The sequence below is a fragment of the Arvicanthis niloticus genome, chromosome 13, assembly GCF_011762505.2.
Source record: "Arvicanthis niloticus isolate mArvNil1 chromosome 13, mArvNil1.pat.X, whole genome shotgun sequence".
Classification (NCBI taxonomy): domain Eukaryota; kingdom Metazoa; phylum Chordata; class Mammalia; order Rodentia; family Muridae; genus Arvicanthis; species Arvicanthis niloticus.
Window position 1 is genome coordinate 52,905,527 of NC_047670.1, and position 12,515 is coordinate 52,918,041.

General features: G+C 49.0%; 1 protein-coding gene across 1 annotated transcript in view; it reads right to left on the minus strand.

The window, feature by feature from the left end:
* Positions 1-12,515, minus strand: part of Myh9 (myosin heavy chain 9) — an 81,764-nt gene that overhangs the window by 51,477 nt on the left and 17,772 nt on the right. The window contains exon 2 of the mRNA XM_034517390.2: positions 97-448. Coding sequence (XP_034373281.1) covers positions 97-429 — 333 coding nt within the window. The 5' untranslated portion in view covers positions 430-448. The remainder of the gene's footprint in view (positions 1-96; positions 449-12,515) is intronic.

Below are 12,515 nucleotides of genomic sequence, written 5' to 3' on the forward strand. Positions count from 1 at the left end.
GCATGTCACCTGGCCCTCCTCAAAGCCCTCTTCTCACCCAGACAGGGGGAGCACTGGCACCTAGGGGTAAAGAGCTCCCACCCCCTGGCCACTTACATAAATGAGCCCTGAGTAGTAACGCTCCTTGAGGTTGTGCAGCACCGAAGCCTCGTTGAGGCACGTGAGCTCTGCCATGTCCTCCACCTTGGAGAACTTGGGTGGGTTCATCTTCTGGATGTCATCCTTGTTCACCTTCACCTTCTTCCCATTCTCCACCAGCTCCACAATGGCCTCTTCTCCCACCTCCTCCTTGAGGCTAGCTGGTTCAAACCCATTCTTGCTGGAAGGCACCCATACCAACTTCTTGGCAGCCCAGTCAGCCTGGGCCAGTGGGTTATTGATGAAGTTTTTATCCACATAGAGGTACTTGTCTGCAGCCTGCTGGGCCATGGTGACTTATGGCCAGGACCTAAGAGAGGAACAACGACAGAACATGAGCCACATCACAGTGAAATTCTACATAATCAGAAGGAGCCATTGCCACGATTTTCTTACCCTACACATCTGAGAGAAAGCGAGATTTGGTTAGAAATTAATAAATAAGTGTATCGTCCCATGGTGAGCACATCAGCAATTCTTACAAACAAAACTATCCCGGGAAGGGATGAGTATAACAAAGGGATGAGTCTCAACAAAGACAGACTCAGCCACAGTCCACTGGTGAGGCAGCAGAGTGACCACACCATTAAACGCTGCCAAAAACACAGAATTTTAATAGCCAAGATAGCAACTCATTACAAATGCACAATAACAGAAATAAAAACAGAAGCCAGGCTCTGGGGTATACTGTGACAGGGAAAGGAATAGGCACAGTGGGACAGGAGGATGAGAACACCCGAAACTCATTCTTCTCAAAGCTCGTTTGCAGAATAAAGGTTAGAGGCTACTACTTACAGAATCACAAACGGACCCGCATGTATGATAACACCTATCTGTAAGCACAGTTCTCTGGGAGCAAGGAGCTTATGCAGAGAGGCTCAAGACTCTTGGTCCTGGTCTATGGCACCCCCATGTTTAGCAAGGTAATGACTGAAGTCCAGAGGCGGAGGCTGGATCCCTCGGGGACTGTTGCTTTGGGTGAACCAAAACAAGGATCTGAAACCGGATATAAAGCACTCAGCCCAAAGCCACCAGAAGAAGCAACCAGAAGCTTCTCCAGGGCTCCAAAAGGACACACATAAGCTCTACTCTGTGAGATCAATTCTAGCCACCCTATTTTGGAAAACCACAAAGTTCCCAGTTGAGAACCAAGAATTACTCAGCTTTCAGGTTTCCTGATTCCAACAGGGACTTGGATGACAAAGAGGCTGAAGGCCTTGGCTGCCCAGGCCTCCTTCTACGGCTCCACCAGGGACTGTTTGCCTGGAAGCCTGGTGCTCCCAAACTCCCTCCCAAGAGGGAAAGAAGTTCAGAGAATCCAGGCAGCCACTGCAGCTCCCTCAGCTGGTGACTCTCCTTATCTAACCCAAAGCATCAAGAAACTGCTGTCCTTGCACACTTTGAACCCCCTGCACAAGGCACCATCTGCCTTACAATGTCTGCTGGAAAGAAGGCAGGGTCCAGGGTCAGCTGGTAGCAAGACAGAGCCAGGCAGCTGTAAAATGCCTTAGCCATCATCTTTTCTGGAGTGAGATCCAGCGTCCCAGCACATGGTCCAGGATTAGAGTAGGCCACTGGACAAACCTTCTGTCACACTGGTCCTCTACCTCCCAAAAGGCACCTGACCATAAACTAACATAAACTAACAGTCTCCCCACCACACCCCTGCTCTGCTCACAGAACCCAGGCTTTATCAGCTACTGGTTCTTAATTTCTTCAGAACTCAAACTCATAAAGGAGAAGACATTGCCACCATTGCACGTCTCAAAACTCTTAAGTGTGTGGCTAGTTGACAGCTTCACTGCGAGCCTGTAATCTAGGCCCTTGAAAGGCTAAGGCAGGAGGCTAAGGCAGGAGGATTGTGAGTTAAGAGGCTAGACTGGGTTACATAGTGAAACCCTGTCCCATCCAGTCAAGACACTTGAGGGTACACTTGAGAGTACCCTGCACAAGAATACTAGGAGGTAGGACAGTTAAGTGTTGAACACCTCACCGCTAGTCAGTCTCCCTAGAAAGCAGCTTTTATTACCTTCAATTTATAGATGAGAGAACAGGATCAAAGAGGGTGAATCCCCAGCTCCATCATGCAATGGGGTTCCAACCCAAATCTGCCTTGCCTCTGTGGCTTCAGTCCTAGAATTGGGCCGTAACTGTCACAGCTCAGTGTGACCTGGGGTAATGGGAGTCAGAGTGTATATGCATATTCTTAAATATTTTTAATAAGGCAGGCAGTGGCGGCACAAGCCTTTAATCCCAGGACTTGGGAGGCAGAGGCAGGCAGATCTCTGTGAGTTCAAGGCCAGCCTGGTCTACAGAGCAAAACTGCCTAGCAGTTAGCATGCTTTGTTGCTCTTGTGGAAGCTCCAGTTTTAGTTCCCAGAATGTACATGTGGTTTACAGAACCATCTATGTACCTCCAGATCCAGGAGATCCTATCCCCTCTGTGGGTACCAAGCACATACATCTGTGCACACACACATGAAGGCAAAACACTGATACACATACAATATTTTAAAGCTATTTTCTCTTTTTACAGGTCCTTTTTAATTCTGACTCATAGAAACAGTTGTCGCTGGGCAGTGGTGGCGCACGCCTTTAATCCCAGCACTTGGGAGGCAGAGGCAGGCGGATTTCTGAGTTCAAGGCCAGCCTGGTCTACAGAGTGAGTTCCAGGACAACCAGAGCTACACAGAGAAACCCTGTCTTGAAAAACCAAATAAAAAGAAAAGAAAAGAAACAACTGTCATTGGCAGAGAAGAGATCCACATTTTGTACCTCCCTAACTTACTATAACCAGGGTTTTGTGTTATCCCAAAGCTTCATTTACAAGTGATAAAGCAATACTATTAGGTCACTGGAGCCAAGAGGGCTAGGACTCAAACCCAGAACACTTCTTTGTGGCTCATTCAGTGACTTCGTAGTATTCCAAAGCTGGTTTGGTTTGGCTTGAAGTGACATACTTGGGGTTTAGGGGTAGGGTAGTTTGGATTTAGTCTGGTTTTTTAGCTTTTGTTGTTATTTTCAATATGAGGAACTGAATTGAACCAGGGCTTTGTGCATGCTAGACAAGCAGTCTACCACCAGGCTAGCCCCAAAGCAGTTTTCCAGTACACTTTGAGGGGGTTACTTTCCCTCATTACTGGTAGGCTTCCTTGCAGTGAGGCTCAGTGCAGTGGAGACGTGTGGAAACAAGTCTGTGCAGTCTAGTCATCTGCTGTCATTAGGGCAGGAGTGTGTGTATGCTAGAGCAAGACTGTGCCAACACTGCCTGCCCTGGCACTCAGGGACGCTCCTGTGGCTGGCAGGCAGCACTTGAGGAGTTAAGGGACACTGCAGCTCTGGACCACTGAAGACTGGTTGGGTTGGGCCGCCCTTCCCCAACAGCTTCCTGCGGGTACCCATCCAGCTCCAGAAACCCAAGCTGTTGCCTTTTTAGGCCATAACCGAGCAGGACACACCAGAAGCTAAATTAGGACTCTCAGGAAATGATGAAACCGAAAGCAAAGAGGTTGACCAAAAACCTCTTCTTTCAACTCAGAATGCAATCCCCTCACTCTCATCTTCCTGCCTGGACCCAAGCATCCTCTAGGTTGTCTCCCCCACCCCCTTCCTGCTTCTCATCTGTGTGTTTATTCAGAAAGCAAACTGCTGGCGCAGTAAGGATGAGAACTATGCAGGAGACGCCATGAGCTTTTCCACTCCTAGACAACCAGGAAGATTCCCAGGCTGCCTCTCCCAATGTCACACTCACCTCAAGCCTCTGCTTCCCCATGCTTGCCTATGAGTACTCGACTTCCACCCCATCCTGGCACCACTTCATAAGGAATATGTCATCACATTCACTTTACTGGGGAGAGAGATGAGGCTCCAACAAGCCTCAAAGTCCAGGTTACCTTAAACCTGTGGGGCCTCCAAGCTCTGTGTCCCTTCCACTGGGAAGGAAACAAATGGAGAAGCCCCGATGAGGCAGACATGAGGCTGTCTCCTCGAAGCTGTGGGCCTGGTGCCCTGCCCTAGCTTGCACAGGGATTCTGCTTGAAAATGGCAACAGCTGGAGCTAAAGTAATGTGCCAGGTGTAGTCGGGCTCAGCAGTCACCAATGGCCGAAGGCGGAGGTTCCAGTCCTGACCCTGGCACCTTCAACTCTGTGTTATGTCCCCCAGGAAGGCTCAGGAGCTAATGGCGTGGTCCCCAAATGCTCAGAGGTGGGTCTTTGGAGAAGTGCTGGATCGTGGTCCCTTCAGTGGATTCACAACTAGATGTCTTTATTGGGAGATGGTAGTCATTTTCAGGGGTGGAGCCCAGTGAATGTGGATCACTGAAGGAGTGTCCTCAGAGGTCATGGCTTGTCCCAGGCCATTCTTTGATATCTCTGTGCCTTCTCACTACCATGAGGCAAGCAGCTTTCCTCCACCCCCTCCTAGATGATTCTCTACTTCAGCAGCAGAAGGCAGAGGGTTCCGGTACCTCTGCACCTACAAGCCAAAACAATCTTTCCTTCTTTAAAGGATTTCTATCAGGTACACACTGAAAGCTCAGGGTGATTAAGTCCAGCTTAATAAGCCCCTCTGCATCTTCGTCTCTCCATCTCCTGAGAATAAGAGTGAGCACATCCATCCTCCCTCTCTTCACATCTATTAGTTCTGAGGTCAATGAAGTTATCAAGGCCAAATCCCACCATTACTGACATTGGTTCTATAAAAGTAACTGCTATAACAACCTTCAGAGCCATAAGCTTCACTTCTTCATTTATTCTCTCAACAAATACATATTTGAAGATCTACACATAAAAAGTCACCGCAAAGGTGCAAAAGTTCTCAGGTTTTACAATGCAGAGAGACACAGTACAGATTACACACACACAGCTCCGAGGTGTCAATGTGGACAAAGGAGGGCAGACAGAGCAAACAGAAAGAAAGCAGTTTTCTTTCATTTTGGTCAGTGTCCCCAAAACCCAAATGCAGCAGGTGTCCACTAGACAGATTTGCTGGCTGAAGAGGGACTGCTTGCCATGCCTCAGCCCCTGATCCCAATGCATGCTGCTTTCCCTATGTGCAGGTTGTTTGATCCCACATAGGCACCTTAAAGCATGCACAAGCAAGCACACCATGGAGCACTCCTCCTTAAAGCACGCACGAAATGGAGCATCACTGAGGCAGTAAAGCTGTGTCAACAGCCAGCAGGCTCAGTGCAGGCAGAAGCAGCAGAAACAAGGACTCCATGAGAGCTCAGAGGCAAGCGCCAAGGCTGGGAAGCCCTTGAAGTTGGGTAGAAAGAATACTCACTGCTGATGCAAAAGGGGGAGTGGCTCAGGCTGGGGGCGGGGCTAAGGCAGCAGTGATTCATAAACAAATGGCATGCTTGGTTACAGCAGTATTTCTCTAGCACTTTTCTAGAGCTAAATCATGCTTGGCGGGTGAGGCTGACCTGCGCACTGTTAAATGCTTAGGAACAGGCCTGGCCTCTGCCAACTATATGCTAGTAACATCCTGTCCCTTGTGTGACAACCAAAAGTGCCCCCAGAAGTCAGTTAAGACAGGAGAGAGGAAAGGTGGGCTGTACCTCAACACTAGGTCCACAGCTGGAAAATCGTCCCTGGCTCTGAAGTGTCTGACCAATCTCCTTTGTGACACAGGAGTCTGGCTAGCACAGAACTCATGGAATGCATGTTGGAGATTCTATGTTCAATCTCCTACACAAGGGAGGAGAGGGGAGAGACACTGCACAGAACTGGGCATGGTGAAGCATGCCTTTAATCCCAGCATCTGTGAGGAAGAGGCAGGGAGATTTTTATGAACTGAAAGATAACCTGATCTACATAGCAAGTTCCAGGCCAGCCAGGGCTATATAGAGACCCTTCAAAAAAAAAAAAAAAAAAAAAAAAACCAAACCAACAACAACAAAAAAACAAAATAAAACATTTTGTAGGCCTCTGCATGGCGGGTCACTTACAATTATCTACCAGGAGCCTTATGTGGTTGCGTATGCCTATAGTCTTAGAGAGCTCAGGGGCCTGAAGTCAGCCCAGGCTCAAGATTATACAGCAAGACCCTGTGTCCAAAGAAAGCCAAATTCTAGGTCTAATAGGATTCTAGGATTCAATGATGAGTATGGATGGCACTGTCACCAAGATAGGACTGTCCAACAGGCTGCACTTTAAGGAATTCACATCCTAGGACCAAGGGATGAATATGCCAGAGAGATTGTCCTGTGCTCAATCAAAGCCTCAGGTTCAATCCCTACAAATAAGTAAATAGTCTAAATATCCTAATTTTAAAATTAGGATATTTTAAATTTTAAAACACACAAAAGGCAGTGTATAGAACTTCCAACATAGCAGCTCAGTGACTCATAAACAAGGTTCAGCATCGTCAAACAGTCCAGGTAAGCAACAGAAAATGGGTGGCAACAGGGAGGGAGGAGGGAGGGCAGGAGTTGTTCCAGCTCATCCTATCTGGAGAATTCCACAGCCAATACTATTTAGTTAGTAATACTGTACGTCAATCAGGATAGTCTCAGGGAGCCCATGGCTTCCTCCCTGGGTACTGAGATCCCAGATGAGTGCGTCCCTTTCTAGTCAGCCTTCTCCACACTCCAACTCAACTAAGCACCTTCCAATGAGCTACCTCCACCTGGAGGAGCACCTGCCTGAGCTCTCCACCTCCCATACCCTTTCCATCTGGCTACCCAAGTCAGTCAGTCACTGTAAACTTGTCCCCAGTAGATGAACACGCCCTCCATCCCCAGTGTCCTGTGCACACTTATCCTTCCCAGCTTAGGACACTCCAACTCACACTGATAGATACATGCTCTCCTGTTTTATGGACGTTACTGAGTAGGTTCAAGCAGATTAGGTAACTCCACACCCTACTCAGAATAAGCCTCATGCTCTCAGCTCGTGAAAGCTGCCCTGTCTTTCTGTTCCCTCTCCACTGTCCTCGCCAGCTCTCCATGTCAACTCCACGTACACCGCCCAATCTGATCAGGACGCCAAGAGACTGTGTCCTCTGCATCAGGAAGCCCTCAGATCTCATACAGCAAGAACACGACCTGTTTGGTGGCCCTTCTCTCTGTGCCCTGGGTTCATTTCCACCACACTGACCAACTGGCCAAACTGTAATTACTTACAATTTCATTTGAGGTCAGGAATTGGGTCTCAGTCTTCTCAATTCCAATGTTTAGCACAATGCATGTCCCAGGGCAGGCACTCAGCTGAAGTCCTGAGTGAATGAGTGAGTGAATGAACGAACGAATGAACGAATGAAGAGCGAACAAACGAGTGAGCAGAATTGGCTAGGAAATCACCTGCACTTTGCCAAGGGCCAGAGTACAGAAGAGAGGAGTGAGGAACACGGCTAGCTCATCTCCAGGAAAACTATGTGTCATTCATGGACTGTCATACACTCAAAACAAAAAGGGAAAACATAATTAAGGCCTTGATCTACAAAGAAAAAAGTGGGGTGCAGATAATGTAATCATCCCCAAAAGGCTTTGCACAGGACTAAACTGTTTTCTAGAACTTTCTGGGACCCCAACATACCAAGACAAAGTTGGAACTACCAGAGCAACATACCAGGAAGAAGGCTGACACGCAGAGCTGTACTCTCCCCCCCATGAGTAGGACTGAGAGACCTTGGTTGCCACAGCAAGGTCAAGTGACGGGATCTAGGTGGAGTTACCCACCTTGGCTGCCCGAAACACAGCAGAACTGCCCCTGGGCTTGCCTTGAGACATCTCTGGCCGTGACCTGGAACTGACTATGGATTATCCCACCCATCTGAAACCAGGAGGGGTTGTGGGTTGGGTCTTCCCCTTTAAATTGAGAGCTGAACATTAAAGCTTTGGGCCTTGATCAGAGAACTTTGTCTTGGCCTCATCTCTTCTCGCCCTCCTTCCCCCTTCATTCCCAGCCCCCCTTTCAGGTGAATCCAGTTGACTTGTGGCCGCGGGCGGCTACACAGAGCCTGTGCCGTGCATAAAGATCTGCGAAGGGCTAAGTCTTCACCTGTCAAACAAGGGCTGCAGCCATCAATCTTGGCCATCAGCTTGGAGCCAGTCTTAAACTTGCAAACAATCAATGGGGGCATCTATTCCCAAAAGAGATGCTTGGAGTGCACCAAACACATAGAATGGGTACAGTATGGGGGCCAAAAAGACCAGGCTTGAATTTCACAATTGTCTGTTGTCTGCCCACAACTCTTGTGACCTGAGAGCTAGTAACACTTCACTTCAGAACAGGAGGAGATTGACAGCTGTTAAAGGAGCTGCAGTTCATGCCCCACAGAGACTTAATGCTGCACATGTCTCCTTTGTCCTGCTCCAGGACTGACTCCCCATCCTCCCTGGGAAGTGTCTCTGTGGCTCTGCAGGTTCTGCTGCCCACCCATTAGAGGAAGTACACACTACCACAGCCTCCTGCAGAGCTCTGATGCAGGCAGAAGGAAGCCTACCTAAGTTCATCCAATTAGGCTTGGCTCTCAGGAAGATCCTGTGGGGGGGGAAAAGACTGCTCCAAGCTGATCTGGGAAATGCTGACAGGATGTGCGCACGAACTATGCACAGGGATGTGCCAGGAGAACTGGACCTGAGCCTGGCCTGGCACTGACCACCTGTTTGTTACCTAACCCTGGGCCTCAGCTTTCACACTTGCAAGATGTCTACCAGGGCTGCTGTTAAGCTCAAAACACACAAGGAGCCTGGCACAGACACCTAGGACAATGGCTATTTACAGGGAGGGTCCACAAAGGGGCCACTCTGCCTCAAGGCCAGCTTCTCAGAAGCCTCTATAAGGCAGCCACTGACCTCAGGTTGTGAGGGGAGGAAATAGAAGTTGCTGGAGCACCAGGAGCCACACACACCCCCCTCAGGAATGTTGTTTGCTTACAGAAGAAGCTAGGACCTGTTTGCATTAGCAGTTTTCCAACTCAAGCTGATGCTCAGAAGATAAGGAAAACAGAGAAAGGCCCAGAGGGATTCAGCCCAAAGCCTGCCTGGCTGCCTTCTTCCTAAAACCGACCTGTGGCCTGTGGTCATTCCACAATACCCTATGCCCAGCAAAGGACACCAGCACATATTTCAAAGTGTACATGATAAATACAAACAAATTTTATTTTGCCAATCAAAAAAGAAACTGAGGCATGAGAATTTCATGTGTAGATTCCATCCTATGTAGTAAATGTGGGGGTGAATTTACAAGGGGTTGTAGGCATCACCAACGCCTGCCTAAGCAGGATCTTATCAGCCATTTAGGAATGTGGACTTTATTCTAGGGACAGTGAGAGACGGAAATGACATCATCAGCTCTGTATTTTAGAGTTCACCCTACATACTTTACTGAGGGGGTGGGTGGCCACATATGGGAAGTCAGCAGTTGGAAAGTCCTGGACCAGTGTAGTCAGAGAAGGGGAGTCAGCTCCCAGGGCAGACAAAGTAAGAGACTCAGGAATCAGCTCCCAGTGTAGACAAAATAGAAGACTCAGGGGATCCAGTTCCCAGTATAGACAGAGTAGAGGACTCAGGGGATCCAGTTCCCAGTGTAGACAGAGTAGAGAACTCAGGGGATCCAGTTCCCAGTGCAGACAGAGTAGAGGACTCAGGGGATCCAGTTCCCAGTGTAGACAGAGTAGAGGACTCGGGATCCAGTTCCCAGCTTAGGAAGGCATGGGAGTTAAGGGTGATCCAGGCAGGCAGGGTGAGGATTCAAACTAGGAGAACAAGATAAAAGCTGCCAGATTTTACCTTCTGACCCCCACCCCAACTCCCTGGAGTCCTACAGTTACAGTCTCCCAGATGACAAGTGGCCAGCCAGCCCCAGGGCTCTATGCAGATATTTGCAGAGTATCAGGGACCCTATGTAGCACATGTCACAAGAACTACAGGACAGACATGAGTCTCCTACATGCAAACCATTTCTAAATGAATGAATGAATAAGTCCTGGGCAGAAAGTGATACGAGCCACTCCCAATAATGCAGCGGTCCTCCCTGAGGACAAACTGCCCAGACAGGCCTCTGGAGCCCAACCCATCACCCAAAGCCTTTGACAATCTTTCCACAGTGCCTTTCTTTACCAGTCAGCTCCCCAGACTGTCTTTCCTCATATCATCCCCCAGACCAGCTTCATGCCCCCTCCCGTTTCCTGCAAACTGAGAGTCTTCCAAGCCCTGGGCCAGCAGCCGGTTCCTAATGCTGTGTATAAATTATCCGTCCTCCACCACGGCCCAGCTCAGTCCTGCCCTAGAATCTCTGCTCTGCTACTCTGCTGATTTTCTAAGGTGCAGAACTGTTTCCTCTGACCCTCTTTACAATCCAGGGTCCCCAGGTCAATGCTGTGGGAAGGACCGGAACTTCTCAAAACACTTGAGTGTGTCTTCTGAGGTCCTAGCACCTAAGACCTTGGTACTAAAGTCTCTAGGACAAAGGGAGGGAGGGAGATAAGGAAAGGACAGAAGAGAGAAAGAGGGAGAAGGGGTAAGGGAAAGAGAAAAAAGGAGATGGGGGCGGGCCTTCAACAACAGGTTAGGCAGTCTTGGCCCAGAGCTAAGGCCAGACAGGTAACAGGCAGGGCTAGGGCTGCAGTAAGTCATTTACACTGGCCTCTGGCTTAAATTTTAATTGGTTCAATATTTGCACAGTGAGATCACATGGGAGCCTCACCTGCATGTAATGAGCTTTCACTCAGCCATCCAGGAGCTGCAGGGAAGTGAGTTATTCCAGGAAGAGATTCCCCAACCTGATTGGGGCAGTCGGTCCCTCCCCTTCCCTCTCCCGCTTGTCCCCTGCCCCCTCAGGTTTGAACACTTCTGGGTTGCTGTCTCCCTGTGGAGCTGTTCTCCCAGGTACACCAGCAGTGTGCTCTCAGATGGCTTCTCCCAGTTTGCTGGCAGCTGCCCACACAAGCACGAGGGCAACTTGAAGCCCTGCAAACAGTGGGGTTCCCTCCTTCCCTTTGGTTCTGCTGAGAGAGGGTTTTTCTCCCCTCAAGCACATGAGCATGGTTTGCTGAAAACCAACGCAGAAAAATAACCATTCTCAAAAATTTTAATTATATGGCACTGTCTCTGGGAAAATGCAGAATGGCTGTCTCTGAGTCCACGTCACACTGCAGAGCAGCACGAGCCAGGGCCAGAAACAAGGCCTGGGCCTGGCGGTAGCTCACACTCGGGCCTTCAACACCCACCCTTCAGAAGGCAGAGGCAGGCAGATCTGGGAATCTGAGGCTAACCTGGTCTCCATGGCAAGGTCCTGTCTATAAGTAAGTAACAGACTAGCTGGTCTTAGGGCCGCTGGGTCTCAACCCCACGGAGCATCAGCAGCAGATTCTTTTTTACTGAGAGTTAAATATTTTTTTTTTATTTTTTTTTGTCTTTTAGCCTTATTTGGAGGTGATGCTTAAATTTCTAACCCAGAGCCTTACACACCAGGGAAATTATCAGAACCAAATCTCCAGCACATAAAAAAATAATTTTTAAAGCTAAATTATAGAGCCACTTCCCCCAAATAACCTCACTGTTCTACGACTGTCACCAAGGCCCTTGCTTCTCAACACAGGTGGGTGTTGGGTAAGGCCTGACCTGATCTGACCACAAGAAGGAAGCGTCTAATCTTCCTTTCCTAAATGTCAGAATTCCGAGTCCAATAAAATATCTCCCATCTCCCTCTTGCTCTCTGGAAGTATGGGGTGGGGAAGACTGTCTATGGCAGGTCAGTGTCCAGTCTTCCTCTAACACTCTCCAGCTTAGTTGTTTAGACTCTCACTGAACCCAGAGCTGGCATCTGTCCAGACTGGCTGGCCAGCAAGCCCTGAGATCTGCCTTGCACACTCACACAGCCATACTACCTGACACATCTCACTGCCCAGACATCAGTGTGACTACATGTGCAAGCACAGGTCCAGACCTCTGGGACCACAGGGGATCACTGTTACCATAACCCCTCCACCTTCAGGCCAGCTGTGCGACAGACACTGATCTTTGTTTCTAAAGCACAAGTGACAGTCCCAACAGTCTCCCTTAACTGATCCTGCAACTACAGGAATGAACTCTGACCATAAACACCACTCCTGAAAGGGAGGAGACATAGTAAGTCTTAGGCGAAATCAGACTCAGCAAGATGATAACTCACTGAAGACTCTGGGCCTCAGGCAATCCCCGCCCCCCTGTGGTGACTGGAAAAGCAGAGAGGTAAGGAAGATGTAGCAGGTCTAACCTAACTCTAGAACCACTGTTGAGGATACAAGGTCTTGAGGGCAATGTTTGCTAGTGCCCCAGACAAACAGCCCCTCCCCCTACAGTGTCTCCTGCTCTGTAATGAGTCTGTCATGGCTGAACTCACAATGAGTCAGTCAGTCATTGGTGCTTCATACTTTGGGGGCTTGAAG